The 23,583-nt window shown below is 37.4% G+C and overlaps 1 protein-coding gene across 2 annotated transcripts in view; it reads right to left on the bottom strand.

Moving 5' to 3' along the window:
- The window catches only part of ROS1 (ROS proto-oncogene 1, receptor tyrosine kinase), an 80,292-nt gene that overhangs the window by 22,544 nt on the left and 34,165 nt on the right, over nt 1-23,583 (bottom strand). Inside the window, exons 19-38 of one of the 2 annotated variants that reach the window (XM_015858759.3) lie at nt 22,056-22,270; nt 21,568-21,725; nt 20,830-20,992; nt 19,380-19,642; nt 18,576-18,639; nt 17,717-17,919; nt 16,655-16,866; nt 15,886-16,172; nt 15,330-15,506; nt 12,734-12,951; nt 12,014-12,155; nt 8,930-9,162; nt 8,037-8,213; nt 6,828-7,002; nt 6,315-6,432; nt 3,603-3,790; nt 2,898-2,987; nt 2,042-2,177; nt 1,478-1,640; nt 1,160-1,224 (exon numbers count right to left, since the gene is read on the bottom strand). In XM_015858759.3, coding sequence (XP_015714245.2) covers nt 1,160-1,224; nt 1,478-1,640; nt 2,042-2,177; nt 2,898-2,987; nt 3,603-3,790; nt 6,315-6,432; nt 6,828-7,002; nt 8,037-8,213; nt 8,930-9,162; nt 12,014-12,155; nt 12,734-12,951; nt 15,330-15,506; nt 15,886-16,172; nt 16,655-16,866; nt 17,717-17,919; nt 18,576-18,639; nt 19,380-19,642; nt 20,830-20,992; nt 21,568-21,725; nt 22,056-22,270 — 3,447 coding nt within the window. Of the gene's footprint in view, nt 1-1,159; nt 1,225-1,477; nt 1,641-2,041; nt 2,178-2,897; nt 2,988-3,602; nt 3,791-6,314; nt 6,433-6,827; nt 7,003-8,036; nt 8,214-8,929; nt 9,163-12,013; nt 12,156-12,733; nt 12,952-15,329; nt 15,507-15,885; nt 16,173-16,654; nt 16,867-17,716; nt 17,920-18,575; nt 18,640-19,379; nt 19,643-20,829; nt 20,993-21,567; nt 21,726-22,055; nt 22,271-23,583 lie in introns of those variants that run through there. The other variant, XR_014944112.1, reaches the window with a different exon arrangement.

Here is a 23,583-nt window from a genome sequence, read left to right as displayed (position 1 = left end):
TATTTAATGAATACTGGAAATATGTAACACCTAACCTTTCCTATTCTCTTTGTCTCTATTAACTGATATACATGGGGCCCCACATTATTATTTATCTAATATTATAAAATATAATTAAAAATCTAATGAATTCCAATAACATATTTTTCCAGGTTTTCTCAGTTTGGATTAGTAGCTAAAAAAAGCAAAAACAAAAAAAAAAAACTACCACAATGACATGAAAAAGCAGAACTGGAGAAGCTCTGGGTAATATAATACTCCACAAGAGGAGCTTTTAACTTCCAGGTAGACTTAGGAAGTTTGCACACAGCACTTATTCTTCATCATGGATTTCCACCATCATTACACGATTTCATTTTAAATTTCATAAACCTTTTACTTCTTTTAGTGAACAGTGTTTGGTAAAAGTTGGATAAGATAATTAAAGACATAGATACATTCTAATTGTAAACAACAATAACAAAAAAACACAGTAAAAATCAATTTCAAATTTAGCAATATCATGTTTTCTGCTCATTTTTTAAAATATGATTCTAATCCTGCATTTATGAAATGGAAATCAAGGAAGTGTGGATCAACACACCTGAAAACCACACTGTACTTCAAAATCAAGCAGAACTTAATTTCAGTTTGTACTGGTCTCTGTGGAGTCTCTGGAGAACAAGACTTCAAGCTGACACATAGACCTTTCCATGTGAAGTTCTCACACTGTGGACATGTTTTATTTTTTCTGGGTGCACATCAGTAGAATAGGTATGTGGCAGCCTCTAGTGGTAAGTATGCGCATTTTAAAAAAGCAGTTTCCATACTAAATAATTGAAACTGCAAGATGTAAGCTTCTTTCAATACAATTATTTTGACAAAATAATGTCAGCCAAATTTTGCTATTAACCTTTAACTACTTAGTTCTAGGGGAACAAAATACTGAAATATTTGATATCAATATATCAAATTTGCAACCCAAATCTTAAATTTTGCAAGAGTTTTATAGCCTTAATTTCATAAGATCAATCAGTAGCAATCTGAGTATTTTAGAAGAAACAGGAAACTACCCCTAAATGCCACAGCTGAGAAAAGTGCTGTTCTCATTCCTATCAAAGTCTACCACACTAATATGAGAGCAGCTTTGAAGGATACCCAATAGCAAAGCTTTTCCTACCTCATTAAGTGTGCCTCTTTCAAGAATTCACTCTTCTCTTGGTCTGTTGCACCCCTCTTCAAAGTCTACTCAACAGAAAGCAGAAGAACACCTATGTCACTATCACTTTTAGCACATATTGGTAACATAGACACAGCCTGAAATATATGGTGTTTTCTAGAAGTTGTTGCTAAGTGATAGGTTCAGCTTTAAGTCACTTGCAAGAAATCCAGCAAGGAAATATCTAAATCTCTCAATCCTTGTTTCAGTGGTATAACCTCTGAGCTGTTTCTCTGCCCATTCCATTATGTTTCCAGAAGACTGTACAGATGTAATTACCTTGACTGCTACTTTTGATTCTCCACTTCCATCTGACAGGATGTCTAGAGCAGTCCCTTCATACACCTCTCCAAATGCTCCACTTCCTAACAACTTGTGTAAGTTCAGTTTGTCCCGAGGAAATGCTGGCAATGACTCAATCTCTGCTTGAGAAGGAAGAGTGCTGCATAACAGCAATATTAGTCACTTGTTAATACTTAAAAATGCTTGAAACTATATGAAAATTCTTGCTTAAATGAATCTGATACTATTTGTCTTGTGGACAACATTTAAGATGAGTTTGGGAGAAACCTGACTGTTTCAGAATCTCTTGGAAAACACATTCCCTCCCCCTTCCCTTGTGTTTCTTGCCAAAGTGAGCACTCAAGGTGGGCTAGAGGAAATCCAGGCCATGCTCTATACCAAGGAACCAGGGCATATTTCAGAGCAGAGCTGCCCTGCTGAGCAGACGCAGCCCCCAGCATCACATCGAGTTGTGAGGGATTAGAATGCTGATAAAAAACAATCCAGGGAAGCCCTCTTCCATGTTTTTGTACTGAAAATGCATTTCCTCCAAGGACATACCTGACAGCATAACAAGCATTGGCTAATCCCACTGTCTCAGCCATCCCCCTGAGTTGAGCTAATTCTTTATCTTCCTTGACAAGCACTATCTGCCCGGGTAAGGCTGGTTTTCTGGATTTCCATCTTTGGTGCCATACTGGAATTGAAAAGAAGACCATAAGATATTTTACTCTGAAAGCATCCCAGAATATGAGTAGGAACTGAAAGCTTGCAAGTATTTTTGTTGCTTGTTTGTTGTTGTTTTTTGTCGTTCTGTAAAGCATGACCCTTTGGCTGATAGTGTGAACAAGACATTTCCCTTTGGCTACCACCTTTTCCGACAGAAGACAGAAAACTGAGAAATTAGGCAAGCATCCACTTCTGTATGTGACAAGACCAAAACCCTAAGGGCTGGTGCAATATTGCTTGGAAAAGATGAGGAATGAGAGGAGAAGACCATCATATCTAGATATCTATATTGCAGAGTAATTTCTGCATCCTACCTTCAGGAAGAAAGTTGAAGGGGACAAAATTAATTCTTTTGGTGAATAAACACAATACTTAACTTGGGAACTACAAGTTTTCGTAAGGGTACATGAGAATGTCAGAGCACCTTCAGCATTTCTATGCTTTTTCTACAAGGAATCTGCAGCAATAATGCCTTAAGATAGAGTGAACTGTTTTTCTTTCCTAGATGCTGAAGAAGTAACCATACATCTCTAGGACCTCAAAGGATGAGAACTCAGAAATTCCCTCCAGCTTCCACACTGCAGATTGTTCAGCATTTCTCCAAACCTGGAGTCCCACCATCTCCTGCTATCTGAAATGCCTGGCAAACCAAGATTATGCAAGAAAAAAAAATAAATCAATCACATACCAAAACCAAACAGTATGATCATAGTCAAGCATACTACAATTGCTCCAATCACAGCAACAATAGCAGTGATATCTGCAGAGGTCACAGGATCTGTTAAATAGAAGGGGAAATTTGGTAAACAACTGTTTATATGAACTGTATCAACCTAACAGAGGTGAGCAAACCTGTAAGATCCCATGAGTTGCCTGCTGTGTAAGTGTCTTTCTCTGCACAAAGCTGTCTTGTAGGCTATGTGGACACATCTATACTTGGTCAAATTAATTATCTTCCTCTAGGTCTTGACTACTTATGCCCTGATGACCTACAGTATGTATGTAAAGAGAATGTACCAACTGCTTGATCACTCAAGATGGGATTTTCAAAAATAATGGCAATGGACAGACCTAGCATTTTGACTGACATCCATTAATAAATCTCACATCTTTATCCAGCATGGAAGTTTGCATTTATTTTAAGAATCACATCATGATGCAAAGTGCAGAACCATGAGGTAAATCAGTTTAAACAAGCAGAATCAAAGTTCGGGCCTGCTGTTCCGTGCAAATCAGTCACAGTTGAGGTTACCATGTGAATGCTACCAGTGATTATCTTACAGACACATTCTTTGTGCAACAACTTCATCACAAAATAGGTCTTTGTAATTAAATAAGTATATTTATTCTGAAAAAAGTCTTGATTAGTAAAACATAAAAGTGTAGGACATACCTTTAGCCAACACAATATCTTTGCTTGTGTCACTGTATTCACCAAGCCCCAGCATATTTGCAGCTGCTGCTCTGAACTGAAAAGTTCCTTCTAAGTTCTTGGCCTTCCATGTGCAAATACTGTCACAAGAACCATTGTAAACCACTACCCACAAGGAGCTCACTTTGTTGGTATTGCCAGACTGTTTCCTGCAAGGGGCACAATGATATAACCCAGGTACATCATTAATGCAGTAAATGTTGTTCTCTACTTCTCTTCCATTCTTCACTTCCACAGATTTCTCAAAACCTCTCTGCCTGCATGAAAGCTCAATCTATTCATGGGGATTTGGCTCTGGAGCAGAAAGTTGTATCATGCCATTTCAGCAATGTCAGGAATCACCCATCCTCAGTTTGGCACTGGAAATGAAATGCTAGAACATTTTAGATGTACAAAGCTGCAGGCACATTTTCATCCATTTCAGTGCACACCTTACAGCCAAGGTTTCTGAACTTCTTATTTATCTTTCAGAAAAAAAACAAAAAACAAAAACAACAAAGCAGTGTTTATTTTGTGTACTGTTACAAGTTCTTGCTTTCCTGGGCCTAGAGTAATTCAGCGGCTCTTGTGCATCAGGTTTCACAAGCTAAACAGGAAGCAAGTCATTGGCAGGGAAGACACAATTCTTTAGCTAGCCAGGTTCCCATAGTATCTGCTGACTGCTGCATATATTTCTTCCATTCCCCATTGGACTGAGATTGATTGCTCACAATAAATCCAGAGCTGATTATTCATCAACCAAGAGAAGACCACGCATTAAACTTGAAAGGCAATATGTGAAATGTCATTTCATGTCACACAGGACTGTAATATTTCATGTGAGATGACCTTCATGGGTATGTCAATCACTCTCCCAATATGCTTCGATTCAGAAAAGAGACCAAACACTTCTAAACAAAAAGACAAATAAAAACTATACCTTCATGTCCACATCCCTACTGTTACTGCATGAAAAATGAGTTACTTCAGAAGGCTATGCAAACATTTTCTCAAATACTATAGGTCTGACTTTACACTTTTTTGAAGGACATAGAAATACCTTGAGGCTTAAAGTGCAGTTCAAAAACCTCTGCATTTGTGCATTGAAGCTGCAGGAGAAAAAGATATATTTCCTTCAACTAAAAAAAGCCTCAGTGATGAAGTATGATTCCAGGGATGAATATGATGCTGCAGCCTGGAGAACACAGCAACTAAAAGACAGCCCTGACCCAGGCCACAGAAAGTCAGGCACAATGTGGCTGCGTCAAAATTATTGTGGTCTCATAGCATGAAAGTCAGTGCTGCTGTACACTCATAGAAATGTACAGAACCTTACAGCACCAAGAAAATATTTCTGAGTGAAAGCTTACATAAGTAGAGTATGCTCAACACCACAGTGCTGTGAGTCTGTAACTTTCATGAGCACTAAGTTAACTGAGGAAAAGGAAGGAAATATAAGCTTCTCTCTATCCCTGCTCATTTAAAACGTGATAGGAATATCTCAGGAAATGGAACCTCCTTCAGTTTTAAATAATGCATTAATTAAACCTTTTACTGACTGCATTAAACACACTTGGCCAAATACTGGTCAAAATAATGAGAACTTTCTAAGACACAGCCATCAACAATGTATTCTAACCTGTCCATTCAGCCCTAATATTCCTCATGCAGGAATAAGTGTGAATTAGCATTCAGTGGGGCCTAATAAGTGAGACAAGAACAGCCCAAGTGATTTGTATTTGACAAATTACTATAAATATTACCTAATTTTCTCATATTGGTGAGACTACCTTACAACTCTTTTTGGCAACATTATATGAACTTTCTTTATAACTACTGAATGCTATGATATTTCTACATATATTTTAGCTGAGAATATTTTCTAAATATTCAAAAATTCATATTTGAAAGATTTCCAAATCTTTTAATGAACAATATTTATCCAAATATATTCCCATATTTCAAGGACTGGTCTGGAAATGTTAGTGTATATTTTCTTCTGTGCTTTCTGGGAATTAATGACAAAAAATGGCTACTTATTTTACAGAAGTATGAGATCCTTCAAGAGGGGCTATTTGCATTATTGACATTTCAGTATTCCCACTGAAGATATATTGAAATCCCTTGAGATCTCATAACTGTATTTCCAAAAATGATTAGCTCTATCAGATGTACTTCAAATTGTCCAGAATCTAAATACAACCTCAATAATCTACAGAAAATCAGAACAAATGGAAGTGTCTCAATCTGCATATTCAAAACAGAGAAAACAAAAATTGCTTGTCAGTTCAGAAATTTCACACTTCGTGTCCTTAAACTTCCTCAACAAATCATGAGCCCTCTTATCCCTTAATTACAATTGCAAAAGCAATTACAGAATAAGTGGAAGTAGTTCATAGGAATTCCTCTTGTGATAGCAAAACACAAGACTGATTTACCCTTCTGGTTTGTACAAAAGCCCAAGCAGAGGCAATTTCAGGGACAAATAACTAATTCTCGGCAATTTCCAAAACTTCCACACTGTTTTGGACTCAAAGGGCAGTGCTTCCTCAGAGGGAAGTGGTTGAGTACAACACAGTTGGCACCACGTTAGTCCACCTGTCCACGTATCCAAACAGCCAAAGCCTCCAGGAAAACCTGTCACTCCTCATCCAGTTTTATTCTGGGCTGCTCCCTAGGTAACACATTGCTTACCTGCTCTCTAAGATGTAGTAGGTGAGGTTGCTTCCATTGTCTTCAGCCTTTTCCCACTGTACAGAGTTTTTAGAGCCTTCTGCTCTTTTGGGCGTTCCTGGCTTACTGGGAACACCAGCTTTGGCCAAATGGGGAAGATACAACACATTTAAAACATGTTAACACAAAACAAAAGGCTAACAGATAAGGAGCAAAAGTTAGACGTGTACAAGAGTGGACATGCAAAAGAAGCAAGGATCAGCATCAATAATGCCCCATGAAAAAAATGAGTCTTTGGCCTTCTCTTTGTGATGAGTCAATACGGATATAGGCATCTCATCTCAGTTTCCCTCACTCTTTTCACCATGTTCCACTTGAAGTGAATTTTAATTTCTTGGTATCTTGCTACTTATTTTCCAAAACTATTATGTCCTGGTATAAGAAAATTAATGGCTAATTTTTACAAAATATGTTTTGATTATTCATGTTCTGAAAATAGTTCTAAAATCTTGTTATCCTATGCTATGTGCTTACCTGTAGTTTTAAAGCTTGTTGGAGAGGAAGTGCTTTTCATTCCTGTAATATATATTACTGTTGCTCTTACAAGATAATTGGCAGAAGGAAATGTTCCTGTGAGATTGCATGTGTAAACAGGGCCAGTAGTGCATGTGGTGCTTGCAGGAGAAAACCAGTCACTTCTTGTTTGCCACTAGAAAAATAAAATGTCATCACGGTCAGATTTCTTACTCTATTGAAAAAATGTCACAGATCTATTTGTGGATATATAACCACCTTGTTATGTTTTAATATTGTAAGGGAGAGGTTATGCATGTGTTGTTTCAGTCACAGGGCTTTACCTTGTTAGAGACCAAGGACACAAAAAGCAGGTGTATTTTTTCTTTGCTTTCAAGAGACTTGCAAGTCTTGGCAACCACAAAGGACAGCAGATTATGTGACCCCTTTGCACAACCAAAAGGAGCCTTCCCCTTGCTCAGCTCTGTGCAGCCTGTATTTCTAGATCACTGTGACATGACCATGAGTTCAGTTTGCCATTGTGCAGCTGAAAGGAGATGGGTAAGTGGAGTTTGCAGTATGACACTTGTTACATGGCAAGTGGGAAACATCTGGTGTAGGCCTCATGGATCTGATTATCTATATCAAAGAATCTAAGTGATCCAGGTTAGCACAGGACATTTTCTGTTTCTGGTGGTCTAAACATTAAAACCTGAAGCTTCCATCCATACTGCTGTCACTGCAACACATCTCTGCAGTCTGCACTACTGGACCTGTTTTTCTGTCCAGCATTTGCTCCTAACTACTATGATAGGAAAATAAAAATCAAATACCAGGTTGTAGCCAACATTCAATGCCAAACGTCCTTTTCTTTATTTTCTTTTGCAGAGTGGACATACAGTTCACAGCTAACAGGCAGATTGGGGGAGGGCAGTGAGGAAAGAGGGAGGGAACTATACTGAAACAGGAGACCCAGGAGGAATTCTGGTGGGGTCATCCAGGATGTCCTTTGGCACTGTGGAGTATTAAATGCTGCAGCTGCACTCCTCCTTGTTCCTGGCAAATGCTGCCTGCATCCTGCTCCTTCTGAGTCACTAAGACTGACATCACTGTGCCCAAATTAACCACTGAGATTCTTCATACATGCCCTGCCATGCTGTCTTGCATGAGGACAGAACTGGGTTAAGTTTAATCTGGTATGGGATAAAAAAATAAAAAAAAGTATTTTACCTTACGCAGCTCAAACCAAAAGCTGGTTCCATTGATGTGCAGAGGAGCTCTCCATTCTAGCTGGAAACTGGTATTTCTGGGGATTATATTGGAAGGTGAAACCGGAGTCTCAAAAGTTTTTGCAATAACAGGGACACTTTCAGAAAACCAGTTCTCATTGGGATGAAAAGCAAAAACCTAGTAAGGAAACAGATGAACTGTACAGTACAAGACCAGTTAGAAAAGGTGGCTTTAGACACTCAGAGCGTTTGGAAGGATAACTGATTTAAAACAATATACTATTCAGGCAGTCTAGGATGAAATATTCTGTGCAGCTTCAATGTTACATATCTTTAGGATGGATGTCAATGGTTTCTGCAGTCCCCCTACTCAAAGAATCTTTTCAGTTTCATCTTTCTTTTTTCTTTTTTCTTTTCTTTTTTTACTAAAGGAAAATATAGTTATTAAAGGAAAAACAGCAATTGGTAAAATGATTAAGCCCACTAAGATAAAACTTAATTGATTGGCTGTGACTCATTTCACTCACACAGCCAGTGCTTCAGAGGTAGGCGGCCTCCTTGGAGAATGGAGGTCTCCCATCTGTTGATCCTCCTTCAGCATGTATGAAGGCAACCACAGCAAGACCATAGCAGAAGATCCTATTTAGTCTTGATGTTAGTGAAATGCTCCCACAATAGAAAATACGTAAGTTAAAGGATTTAATCTGAAAAACTCATATGGGAATAAACTGTGACGTTTGTTTTTCCTTAACCAGAATACTAGAAGGCTGACAGAAATCTGTCAAGTTTTGAACTTACATTTTCAAAATAAACACACAGATTTACAGTGGCATGGTCTGAAAAATTACAGGTTAGTGAACAAATGGGTAGTGGTTATACTGCTTATAATTATACCTTGAACAAATTGTTTGTTCCAGACTGGAGACCACTGACAGACCATGAAAGTGTCCCATTTGGAAATTCACTTTTTCTCAAGGGAGCTTCTGGGAACAAAGACAATAAATTGACAGAGATTTGATAGCGGATGGATTCCAAAGGTCCATTTGGCTCCAGAGGTTCACTCCAAGATATGTTGATAGTAGTGTCGGACAAAACCACCACCTTAATGGAATCAACTCCTTCTGGTACTGGAAGAGAAATTAAAATGAATCTAATTTTGGTATGGACATCAGTGTTTTGTTCTTTTTTGCTTGATTGAATTTTAGACAAATAAAAAAATGTCATAGAGGAAGGAAAAACAAGTTACGAATACGGTCGTATTCTTGGCTATTGTACAATGCAAGCAGGCAAAAACATATCTGGTGTCCTATAACTTTACGGTCATATCACTGAACTCCTGCTCTCTTATCAGTTTCAGATTTGAGTGTAGTAAGACACTAACTTGGATATGCACTAAAAAAATACCTGTCCTCTATTCCAATTGGAAAGAAGGAATCCTCAAACTTGACCATGTATTGCAATATTCTCTAAAATATACATTCAGAGATTATTTAAATTGTTCAGGTTGGGGTCTATAAATTGAGAAGTTCCAATACAGTGTAAAACTGATTTATTTTTATCTGATCTACGATATAAAATTCTTTTATAAAGAATTAGAACTCTGGGGAAAAAAAAAAAAAAAAAGTTTCTGCATAGCTTCCATGTATTCTCCTTTCTTTAAAAGAAATCATTAAACTGAGGATTTCTCATATAATACACGAGGTTGGCCTTTGATCTAAACACACCTAAGATAGCCATCTGTTACTGGTGAGCAAAGAGAAGTCAGCTAACAAGATAGTAAAACATCACATACTCACCTAATGTATTCAGCTTTCTAAACTTTGGAGATGTGCTACACTCGATTTTGGTGGCAAATAAAAATACTGTATTCTGGATTACCAGTCAAATGGGCTAGTAAGTAATTTACAAAAGAAAAAAATATTTGCAAACTTGTCATGTAAGCAGGATTGAATTGAAAGGGTTGTTAGATAAAACACAACCCCCTCAAGTTCATTTTTTCATAATTTCATGTATTCTTCAGTTCTTTGTTTTGTCCAATTCAGAATCTCACAATTAAAGAGATTTATTTTGTTCACTTTGAGAGGTGTTTCTAGACTCCAAGAACAAATTTAGATGTATTCAAGACAGCTTGTTACATAGACTCTGCAGAAGAGGAAGCCAGCTGAGAACTCCTAAACATTTCTTGCTATCATTTACAATTTTGTTCAGAAATACATTCTCTGCCTGAGCTATGTAAGCAAGAAACTTGACTGTTGGTCTGTTTTCACTGCCAGCAGATTTCGCACTAGCACTTCTGAAAAAATAAACTTTTCCTTTGGATCTTTGTGATCACAGATTGAACTGGTAAATGGAATGCCCCAACTCTGCATTAAACATTCTTTCTTTCTCATTGAACTGTTCAGATACATAAAAAGTTAAAAGTTGTTACACTAAATAGATTACCAACATTTCAAAATGAAGAGAACATACTCTCTAATGTATGCCTTAGCAGCAAACATTGCAGGTTATTTCAGTGAAATGTGCAGAAGCTAAGCTAGCAAGGAAGGAAAATGATTTGTTTCACTAGCTAAAAGATATGTGGAGGAAGAGTGACACTCTGTGGCAAGAGCAATGCATTTATTTTTCCAAGTTGTACTTTTTTCATTCCTTCTAATTTCCTATTTGTTAGAAAGCATGGACTAATCCAAGCCTCTTTCATTTCAATACAGAATTGAGGGAAGGAGAGGGAATGTACATAGCTTCTGAGGTGTGAAATAGCATACACACTTCAAGAGGCTCTAGTAGCATCTGATTACAATTTAAACCAGCAGTTACATTCATGAAATTGAGAACACAAGCTCTGGGACACAAACACATTCTAGTCACAGCTGGTTGGAAAATTTTCAACAAATTGTGAAAAGCTGATCAAAATGTTGATCAAAATACCTGTGAAACTGCTCAGGGTTTGGGATTTCTTTTCTTTTTTTTTTTAAATTATCATCATTTATTTTCTTTTTTCTATTTTGTTTTCAGACTTCATTTGTTTTGGTCACGCTGTTTTGTTTTGCCCAACTAAAGATGTTTGTTTTGAGTTTCATGTTTCACTTGACTCGAGCCTGAAAAATTCCACTTCAGTGGAGCAACACAGTCTCTCATTACATATTCAGTGTTCGAGTTCCTCCACGGAAAGGGTGTACATTGCTGCAGGTTGGCTCAGTTTACCACACAAAGAATCAAAAGTGTGAATTCCTGCCACATCCCAATAGTATCTGATCTTACTCAGTCAGCAAGTTGTATGAATTTTGCAGTACAGACATGGATTCCCACGCAAAGAATTGAAATTGACTACCAAGAACATAGGCCTTACAATAATACTGAAGTGATGCATGCAGTCAGGACAGGCAGCAGTGAGAGAGAGATGAAGGAGAAGAGCAACCAAGAGAAAAAATCCAATCAAGTGACCTTGCCAGGAGTTCTATCTACTCTCTGACCACAAAGACCCCTGGGGAATGTAGTTCTTCTCTTCCGGTCAGGTAACCAGAACTGGAGCATTAACACTTTAACTCCCAGTTCACTACATGATGTGGAATACCAGTAACCAAAAATCATAAAACCATGACATTGGGTCATCATTTCTTACCTTCTGCAACAGATTCTTTAGGAATATGCTCAAAATATTCATAGATCTACATAGGATGAAAGCCTATTTGCTCAGTGCTTCAGACAGTGAGAAATCTGATTAAGTGGTAAAAAAAATAGCAGGGCAGACAGAACCCAAAAAGAGGTAAAGAGAGAGAAAGGGAAACCTTTGGAATCTTGCTATGTTATGCACAGGTCTAGCTGCATGTCACAAGAACCTGTAGTTGTGTAGTTCTTGTGAACATCTATGCTGGTTCCAATTTGAGCAGAAAATTTCACTACTTTCTGACTTGCTACCCAAACATTTCTTTAACTGAGATGAGAATTATGTTCAGAACCAGAATAAAATGTGAAACAAACCTCCATATAGAGTTGTGCTGACTGTCTCCCTTCCAATAGCCAGCTGGTTTTGATCTGAATAGTAGTTTTTCACAGCAACTCGTATGGCATAGCTTGAAAATGGTTTTAGGTTGTTTATGACAGCAATGGGTTCCTGAATTTCCTGTAATTTGAAATCAGATAATGAACTTGTATTCTGAGAAATTACTTGCATGTAACACTAATAATCTGCCTGTTATATTAGTAATTATGTGCAATTAGCATGGCTACAGTAGTGTTCTGTTCAATGACTGGTGTTTGAATAGGAAATGGCAAAGTTTAAAAAAAAAGTTATGGAAAAAAACTTTACTAAGGCAAGTAGAACTACCACAAAGTACATAAAATCAAGACTTACTGTTGCTGAACATACTGAAAATTTATTTAAACACTTAAAAATGTGTTTATTTAATAACAACTTCAACATCTCTTTTTTCAAGTAAAAACCAGAGATCCATTGCAATCGGATTTCAGTAAAGACATGTTGAAATATAGATGAATACTTGCCCAAGGAAAAGCTAAGTAATCCCCCACTTAGCAAAGCACCAATCACAGACAATAATTAGTATGGAATTTGCAGAAGTAAAAAAAAAAAAATAAAATTCCCTGACAGAAAGTTGCAGAATGGTTTATAAAATGATTACAATTCCACATTCCCTGTTATATATGGTAGTACATGCATTTTTTGTTCTAAAATAGACATACCAAACTTTTTTGCTGTAGAGTAGAGAAATGGTAGGTCGAGTTCTCATCGTTGCTAGTCATTTCTCTGAAAAATACCAGATATGTTGGTGTAGGCTGGGATATGCTGGGGCAGAGCTGCTGTGTTGTGACAGATGGTAAGCTTAAAGTAAAACTAGTGTTTGTTGTATCAAGGATAGTAGGTTTCTCAGTGTCTAGTAATGGAGTCAGGCATCTCTTATCTAGGAAAGACATTAACAAATGAAAAAAAAGCAATTACTGTTGGACCAATCTAAATGTGCATGGGATTCTATCGCTGTTCATATGACAAAATAATAACCACAAAACCTCTTCCACAAATAGAAACATAATAAAATATCACTTGGATATAGTATATTTGGTTAGTTTCATAGATTAAAATAATAGTAATAACCAAAGTAAAGGCTTATTTATCTCTGATAAGATCAGAATTGCTAAAATATTTTGATGCTTCTTTAGGTACCTAAATACTTTGGGAATTCAGACCTTAGTTGCTGTTTTACTGAAAGTAGTACACACCAGTGAGTCCAAACTTGCTTGTCATAGGAAAGGCAAATACGTAGAATAGAAACTAACTTTCCCTAGCAATTGAAGGGTATCTCATTTACTTCCAAACAGTTTTCCACTTGTAAAGTTCATGGTAACAACAGGGAACAGGGAGACAAGATTTGGAAAGGAGTTTTTATGGAGAAAACAACAGAATACTACGTAATAGTATAAAAGAAGTAACAAAATAAAAACCCTTGTCACTTGTTGTACTTTTAAAAAACAACTTAAAATTTTACTCAATTGAGTTGCTACCAGGAAGGAAATAATAGTGCAAGAACGATTGTTTGCCCTTAAGGAAGAACAATTGCCCTCATTGTCAAGATCTTTTCTCCCTACATGAGCAACCCTGACACTCCTACCAAAAGCAGGTTCATGCTTATAAGGGAAAAAGAATAAGAAAGGCTATTTGGTAGAAATAAATGTAAGGTTCACTCTTTGACCCTGTATAGTTGTTTAGGGTGGTAAAACTCTCATGGGAAAATCCAAGGTGGAATAAAGAACGGAGTCATTTTCATAACTGAAGTTTCTGTCAGGCAATCCCACAGAAACATGCTTACACCGGGGAAAAAAAAAATAAAAATCCTTTGCTACATATTCAGTCCTCTTCCTTCTAACCCTGAAGAGAAATCATTCTCTCACAGAGCCTGTGACAGGACAATAATTTTCACTGAGTGCTTCTGATGTGTTAAATGATCAACTGACATCATGTCTCTGGATGGCAATTAAATAGGTTAGGATGAAAGGAAACTAGCTGTACTACCTGCACACATCACTAAGGCAATAAAAAGCTTGTCAGTCAACCCAGATGGTCTTTGCAAACATCCTTTTTTCAGTACCAAGTAGAAAATAATTTTTTTTCTTAATTTAAAATTTTTATTTCCTTTGCTCTTAAACTTATGCAAATAATTATGACCAATGTTTTTCTCTTGTTTTGTTGCTTTGTTTGTTTGTTTTCTTCATTAAGTGCCAAATATTTTTATCCCACTATATATTTATTTTCAGAAGCCATCGTTAGTGGGAAGAGCTCTTTGGAGATCTCTAGGTAAAAACAGACCAATTGGACCAAATACCAGCTGTTCCCTTTCTTCACCAGCCAAGACTGGATTTTTTCAAATGAGCTGTATCTCTGGTTCAGTCTGTACCAGAGCCAAGCCAGGATCCTGCATCAATCCCAAGCCCACACAGACTTTATGGGATTAAATTTGCCCAAAGTACTGATAAGAATAGCCTGGGTTTTGGTCAGAGCAGCTGTGGGCGGGAGAAACTCTGCCAGCTACCCCAAACCAGCATAAAATGTTTCATTCCATAGAAATCCATCCCATTAAAATATCCTCTTGTATGTTTGCCATTTTTTAATGTAAAAATTAAGAAATTACTTTTTATATATTAAACATGCTACTTGCCGTTCTAAACCTCTATACTTACAAATACAATCTCTGTAGGTACCACGAATGCTGGAATTGCATTAAAATAATTTTTCCTTCATTCATTACTATTCTATCATCATTTCTTTAAAACAAAACAATAAAGGAGTAGTAAGTGAAGCCTGAGTCTACTAGCATATAAGCTGGAATCGCCTCCCAAGCATTATTTTATAAATCACTTTAATAAGTGAAGCTCTTATCTGTTCACCTTTGGAAGAACATACATATTTTGTTTCAGCTTTGCATACTTTTGAACAACAGCAGAATTCTGTATCATGACAAAGACCATTACTAAACTCTTGCAGTACCTCATGACAACTGATCATTTTCAGGGCACAATGGTTGCTCTTTTTCAGCGCTTCAAGGTTCATCACCATTGTCAGCTCTCCAGGTTCAACACAACTTTGAAAATAGGTATTTTCCTTTCATTACTATCCTGAGCCATTAAACCACAGGCAATAACCACTATCATGTCCTTCCATGAAACACTTAGTTAATCCTTATTTCCATCTTTTATAAATATAAATACATATAGTGTGATCTATGAGTCAAATACATGATCTGAAATAAACTTAATGTATTTGCCAAACAACCCAAGCTTCCACTACCTGGATATGATTGCACTGCTGAGCTGTAGGCTAAGATTTTCAGCTCATGATTTGCTTTCTTCTGAAGAGAGTGTCTTGTGCTTTCTTTATTTGCTAGATAAATTTCTGTGCATTCCTTCATTTCAACGGTCCAATATATAAATTGGTTGTCTACAGTCAAGCTTCCAGTTTTCATACCTGTAGGAAAATACTGTAGTTAAGCTTCAGCATAACCCTGAGTGAACAGTTTTATGAGTGCACATGAGCGCTTCTTCACAGTGAGTCAGAATGGGTCAGTATCTCAGACACATAATATCTACAAAGACTTTTCCTGGAAAGGAGATTTCTAATATCTCACTAGAATACATACTTACATACTCACACGCTTTCTCCTGGCTTGTTTCAACAGACTACACTATGCATGTAACCCTTAAGTTTTTTTGTCCGTCTTGCCTAAAGATGAATAAATTTTATAAACAAAGTACTTCACAAATGCTATTTTGCTGAAATGCGCATTGGTGGTGGTAGAGACAGAACTAATCACAAACTACCGAGAAATTCAACATTGCAATCAGACCTTGAAAACTTGGTATCTTGATAATCTTCCAGCAGTGGCAACCATCCACATCTGAGGCCCATATTTCATCTCTTCCTCTGATAAAGAGCAGTTGGGGTTTTTTGATGTCAGATAGATCTATACTCATAGGTCTTCCCAGCTCTGCTTCTGCCACGTTGCAGTTGCAGTAGTTTCTCATCTTTTCTTCTACTGATTCATATCCCAAAATGTGGTGCATGGTGTTATTCAGTATATCATAATAAAACATGCGGCTGCCGTAATCAAGCTCTTCAATCCAATACAAGCGGCTATCGGATAAAATGCATTGCTTTCAACAGAAAAACTTCAATCCAAACAGAGTGCCCTAAATACAGTTTTTCAAGTGACTTCAGTCAGAAACCTCCCAATCATTTCAAACAAGGTAAGTAAAGCAGCATATTTCCAGAGCGAAATTTTCTGAATGGAAGGTCACAATAAAGAAATACTCTGGTTGCAGTGATGTTATGGTAATGGTTATGTGGTGTTAACTTCCATTTGCATCACTTGAACAGAAGAGCCTATCAGGATATAAATATCATTTGAAACTTTTAATTAAACATAGTCATCTTTTGTAAAATTAGATGTGCCCAAATTCAAGTCGCATACAAGTAAAATAGCATCTAGAAATTTGAGACATACACAGTGCAAAAATCTCATATAAAAAATCCTTTTGGGTCCTTGCGAGTTAATTCTGCATTTAAATCTCATTACAAGTATGCTTCAAAGAAATTTTTAGCAATATGTGCCTTACCTTAAAAAAGGATATGACTGCAGAGATGATATAGTTGAATTACGTTTACCCAACTGAATGTTCAAAGCTTTTAAGGACTTTGTCTTGAGCTCCAGATCAATAAAGAATAGTTGAGTTTCGTTCCACGATGTTTTCAGGGCAACAAAAAGATGCCTTGCAATCCAATCTACTGTGATGGCTGTGACATTGTGAAGAAATACGTCTTCGAAAAACTTAAGAAAAAATAAAGTAAAATCTTAAGAGCAGAATTTTTCCACTCAATGCTACAATACTATGAAATCAGATTGCCTTCCCAAGTTATTTCTACTTGGAAAGTAGAAGTCAAAACATAAAGACGTGGGATGAAGTTTCCAATGCCTTTGTACAAACAAAAACCCTCTACTCTGCTCTCATGAGGCTCCACCTGAAGTACTGCATCCAGTTATGGGGCTTCCAACACAAGAAGGACATTGAGCTGTTGGAGCATCTCCAGAGAAGGGCCATGAAGATGATCAGAGGGCTGGAGCAACTCTCCTGCAAGGGCAGGCTGAGAGAATTGGGGCACTTCATCCTGGAGAAGAGAAAGATCTGGGGGCTGAAGGGGTCCTACAGGAAAGGTAAGGAGGGACTTTTTATAATGGTATGGACTGACAGGATGAGTGGAAGTGGCTTTATACTGGGAGGGAGTAGATATAGACTAGACATTAGGAAGAAATTCTTTACTGTGAGGGTGGTGAGACACTGGAAGAAGTTGTCTGGAGAAGTTCTGGATGCCCTTACCCTGGACACATTCAAGGCCAGTCTGGATGGGTCTTTGAGCAACCTTGTCTAGAGGGAGGTGACCCTGCCTACAGCAGGGGGGTTGGAACTAAGTGATCTTAAAAGTCCCTTCCAACCCAAACCATTCCATGATTCTACAATTCTAGGATTTTGCCAATAAATGTAGTTTGCTATCACACTACATTTTCTTTCTGTTTTCAGTATTGTGTTTTGACTTCTTCAAAAACACTAGGCCCAAAATAATGAGAATAATGACCACATTTTCCTAGATTCCTTATGTCAAGGGAAGGGACAAAGTAATACCTGAGACTCTGAGGTACTCTGTATATTCAGAAGAAAAAGAGAGTCTTCTAGGATGTAGTACAATTTGTCATCATCAGCAGTATAACAGATGTCCTTTATATTTGTATTTGTCAAAACTTCCCATATTGTATGATCATTGTCTATGTCAGTAAGAAACAACTTGTTGCAAGAAAAAGTTATAAGAGTTGGGACTGGGAAAAAATCTGGAAAGAAAAGAGCACAGCAGAATTTACACCAAGCATTCTAGGCAACAGCAGTCATTCATAACATGCAACATAAAGGAAGTACAAAATAAAAATGTCCCTGTACAAGGTATATTTGAACATGAGGCATAGTAAGTAAATAAATAAATAAAATGATCAGATGTCCAAATTGATGTTTGTCATCAGATACAAAATTATATTTTTCAGTGGCATTGTGGATGCTTTCCTAAGAACTTTAAGCCAGGTAAAAATGTATATTTGCTCTCTTAATTACCCTTCACAGCCCAATTAGAAATAATCTACAATCATATAGACCTTTAATTTTCTTGGGTACCTTTCCACAGCCCAGTTATAACTGACCTATATTGCTGTAGTATTAAACAGATTGAAGATCACCATTCCATGCCATCCTGCCACTGCTTAGAAAAACTGATCTAGCATACTTCTGAGAAAAGACTTGCAATTCCCAAAATTAAAGCTAATGATAAGATATATGTCAATAATTTCTCATTAAAAGCTGCAACAACGTCTTCTGTACCTCAGTGTGGAATAAACGTCACCCCTGTTTAAGGGACTATTTATTATCAAATACCTGCATTGTTGATTACACCATCTATAACATATAAGCCATAGGCCAGCATCTAAGTCATCCATACCTGATGAATTCCTCTGCACTACATCAGACCTAGGTCCTGGACCCACAGATGTAAAAGCTTGCACCTGTGAGACAGGAGATTGTTGTGTATGTTAAACAGCAGCATAAAGTATTCCATTATAGAGCCTACAGAGACACAGTTAATGACAAAAGGACAGTCAGATCCCCTGACTGCTCAGCTAGGACTGTATGTATGTGTTCTACTTGACAAAGGCTGTGCTGGTCAGTTCAAAGTCTACACTGAGATTTTGTCCATGGCTATGAGGAAAATTCTAAGACATGGCCTAGAAAGTGCCAATTCATACTACATTTATCAACTGGATACAAGGAAAGCCAGGCAGTCTTATTTCCTTCCCTTGGTTGGAGTACTTTCCTACTGTTGATACTGCAAAAAACACTGCATTCTTCCCACTCCATAGCCAGCCTACTACACAACATGTAGTTGTGTTTCTACAACATGTAGAAACAACACATGTTTCTAATTTGTCTTTCATTATGTTTTAAGCCTTTTATCATGACAGAAACATGACCTCCTAGTAAGTTTTAATATGAAAATCTTTCAGTATGGATATCAAGTAAGTCTTTGCATTTTTTAATGCAGTATTGCTTTCCACCTTTGCTGTCTTTTTACAAACAGTACAACATAAAGAAAGGCTATAAACCAACTGTCCGGGGTGAGTCAGTGAATCAGCAGCTTCAAAAGCAAAAGCCACAAATTCTTGCACCAAGCCTTACACCATCTCCTAGACAGATACATTAGGATGCACTGATAACATCTGAGACAAGCTCAGTAATTTTTTCATACCTGAAACCTTATTGTGAGCCTAGGAAGCACATCTCTGATTGAAAAGTGCAATGCAGTGGGTTTGACATCGCTCACATTCCACTCCATGAGAGTGTCATCAGCACCACTCTGATACAACAGTTGATAGTAAACCCTGAATTGTGTTAATACTCCATTTTCCCTTCCAGGTTTGTCCCATCTGAACTCCACAAGAACTCTCTCTTCACCTTCATGTATGTTATTATGCAACACATATATTCTAGGGTTTGCAGGGGCTGAAGGAACTGCATAAAAATAAAAAACACCAAAGCACTTACATGAAAACACAGCCTGTACCTTGTAATTAACACTTCTAGTTTTACACCTGAGCTTGACAACCTTAACATTGACAGGTACAGATAGCAAGTGGTTAGGTGTTAGTGTATCTGAAACTTCACAGTAGTTCCTTTCTGTCTTTGATCAACATTTATGTTTCTGTTAAAGATACGCATAAATGTAGATAAAGATACAGGTAAATGCACTCCTGCTCTTTGGGAAGTATCTATTTAGTAAAAGATTGGGAAGTATCTATTTAGTAAAATCCTGTGGGTTACTGTGGAGCAGCAAGAATATCACAAAACAGAAATACAGAATGAGCCCTATTCCTTCTCCTATCCACTTGAAAACCTACTGTGGCTCACCAGTTATTCAGCATTATATGTTAGCCGTCTTAACTTTAACCTATATAAGAGCAAAATGTTACACAATTAAATAGTGCATAACATTTATAAGAAACTTAATAAGTAGTTGATATATCACATGCAGCCTTTGATGATCATTATAATGGATGTCAGTTTCTCTGTATTATTCATAGACATGGGCACATGGTGGGTATATGGTCACACTCTTCCAAATTGCCTTACTGCAACAGTGTGCATTTATGTGTGCAACAGACAACTGCCAAAGATCACAGAATCATAGAATGGCTTGGGTTGAAAAGGACCGTAATGATTATCCAATTTCAACCCTCCTTTCATAGGCAGGGTTCCCAACCACCAGACCAGGCTGCCCAGATCCACAGCCAGCCTGGCCTTGAAAGCCTCCAGGGATGGGGCATTCACAACCTCCTTGGGCAACACGTTTCAGCGTGCCACCACCCTCTGAGTGAAAAACTTCCTCCTAATCTCTAACCTAGCCTCTCCTGTCTCAGTTTAAACCCATTCCCCCTTGTCCTATCACTACCCACCCTTGTATACAGTCATTCCCCTCCTGTTTATAAACTCCCTTCAAGTACTTGAAGGCCACAATGAGGTCTCCCCAGAGCCTTCTCTTTTCTAAGCAAAGATATTTAGGAATATGTCCTTGCAACTCTGCCTATGGCTGAATAGCCCTGGAAACTGCTCATTCCTCTCTAGACAGGGCTCCACATTCTGACACAGATCTGGTCCCAATACCCATTGCAGGTTACAGCTGGGATTTGAAATGCATGTACCTCCTTCAGGGGCTCGAAGGTACACAGTTGTTGTTGGTGCCTTGCCCCAGTATGTGTACGGAGTCACACTAAAATCAAAGAGTGCAAATGGTTCCAGCCAATCAACTTTGTAGGATGGAGTTGTAAGGTCATGTGGATGGAGGCACCGTTCAGTCTCCAAAGCCTGTGAACAAATAAAATACAATAAAATAAATAAACAACAAAAAAAAGGGCTTCTGTTTTCTATATTGTCCTCTCCAGATTGGTCAGTTGAACCAGGAAAGAACTGCTCCTCCTGAGTGATCACTGTTTTATCAGCTCTTGTCATGATACACAGCAATTTGATAGCAATCTGCCCTTTGAATTTAAATCTTGCCAAATGTGCTAAAATGCAGTGTGGATGGACTAGATCTCACATTCAGTCAAAGGCCTTCCCACTAGCATCTCGGAGGACACTTCTATCTTTCAGATATTGTGAAAGTTTTTCTCACACATCTTTAGGCCCTGGCCCTTTCCTGCCACTTCAAACTCCAGCAGCTAGTCCAAAACTACTGCTAAGCCCTTGTTCCTCCAGTGCTGGCCTCAGTGGTGGAAGAACAGAACAGCTTGCTTTGTATTTGCTTTGTCCCTTGTTTGGTTGTTTGATCAATTTCTAAATTCTGGAGAAGAAATAAACTGTGGATCTGTTTAAAAGTGTAGACACAGCTAAAGCAAGTAATACACATAGATACTAAGGAGGTATTGATTGAATACCCTCACCTGTAGAGCATTTGATCCCACGCAGTAGAAGACAGTTCCCCATTGCACGTTTGTGGAGGCACTCCAAATGACGTGAAAACTTGATGAATTTCCCTTAATCTTGAAAGAAGATTCTGGCACTGAATCTGGAATAACTTTTGGTATGTAAGAGAAATTTCCTGCCCACAAAGAGAGGAAATAATAAAAGAAATGTAAAGAATATTATCAATAAGTAGAGTTTTAAACCTGACTTAAAACTTTAAGGTACTACAAATAAACCCATAATTTGTCACCAATTAGGAACAATGGTCTACAAATAATAACATTACATATTCTTTTTATCCATAGTCAGCATCTTTTCTAGTTGCTCATTATCCAGCTGTAGACTGGTATGCTTAGTATCAAGTTGCTGTTGTTCTTATTTTTAGCTAAAAGGATAAAGAAATTTTAAGAGTGGGGAATGAGAGGGAGTACTTTTATTGAGGGGTTTAGATAAGAAAATGAAGTACCTGGCAGAGGTTTAAGTGAAGTGTGAACAAGGGTAAAGGCTGCAAACTCAGCTGGTTCTGAAAAGGGAATGCTAATGCTCTGGTTGACTTCCTGAGTTGTAATGAATTTAAGCCCATTAATCCAGAACAGACGACCACTGTAGTACTGCAGTACATTCTGAGATACTTCTGAAATGCTCCATTCTGATAGTTCTGTCACTATAATATTACCACAACTGCAAAAACAAATACAACATCAGCAAACACACAGAATAACAGAATAACGAGAACAGTGTTTATGCAGTGTTTGACATATTAATGAATTTCTCACCATTCAAATTTTTAATACTTATGTAGGAGGCAAGAAAACAAATCAAAAACTTTTCAAGTTCTCTACAGCACAACACTTTCTAGAATATTACACTGCAGGATCACCCACAAAACAAACCCTTCATTCCCTTGATTTCATTAAAAAACAGTCCTAAAGTGGTTTAATATTCTGATATATGGAAGTAGAAATTGAACTTTTTCAAAACTCAGCCCACCATCTCTCAGCCATCCCACTAAAACCATTTCTTAGCCTGAGATTCATTCTATTACATCAGAGCAGGTTCTCACATGAGTTTGACCCTGTTAGTTTCCTTGATAACTTCCACTATTTATTAAAGTCTATTAACATTTTCCTCCATTGATGTCACTGAATATTTAATTTGTCTAGTTACTTCTGCGCCAAAACTTACTGGTCCTTTTTGATCCCAATTTATCTTTTCAGTAAGAGATTAAATATATTGTGGGAGGTGTCATTTTACCATCTTAGAAATGTCTCTCGACTTAAACATATGCTATCCAAAGCAAATTTGGAAAATCTTTGACACACCATCAGGTCTATTAGGATGGGTTACTTCTAATCTCTCTGCTCTGGCATGCCGGAGATGATGATTCAAAACTGCCAATTTGTTCCTAATGGAGCTGCATGTTCTAGTTAAAAGTAATCAACACATTTTGATTCCTTAAATGTTTACCATTAATCACAGTGAGCATAAAATCAGTCAGAAAATTCAGCTGATTCCACTCAAAGCCAGCTTGCAACATGATGAACATATGTAAATACAGATACTGTTCAATTAAATCTATGAGGTACAATCTCATGCTTGTTAAAAGGTAACACTCTCCATATGAAAAGGAGCAAAAAATATGTTTTCATGAGCTACCACTAATCAGCCCTGCTAAATAGTTTCTTTATGATGTGGGCGGTACATATGTAAAAAATATAATTTTTCTCAAGGTCTTATCAACACACACTTTAGTTCACATATAAATACAGTTTTGTTCTATTTTGTTTTGTTTTTTAAACTGCCTTTCAGGAATAATGAAGTTCTTTCACATTCAGGATGATCAAGTGGAAAGCCTACTGCACACTGATTGCTCAGGAGAGAAAGTAGTGCTAATTCAAACCATCAAAACTCCATGCAAGATGTACAAGTTACAGCTCCAGGCACTTGCAAGCCATCAGGTGTTGTAAATACCAAGGCAAATATGACAGATAATA

The sequence above is a fragment of the Coturnix japonica genome, chromosome 3 (genome assembly GCF_054131305.1).
Source record: "Coturnix japonica strain WE chromosome 3, WE-NBRP24, whole genome shotgun sequence".
Lineage (NCBI taxonomy): Eukaryota > Metazoa > Chordata > Aves > Galliformes > Phasianidae > Coturnix > Coturnix japonica.
This window is presented reverse-complemented; position numbering and strand designations above follow the sequence as displayed.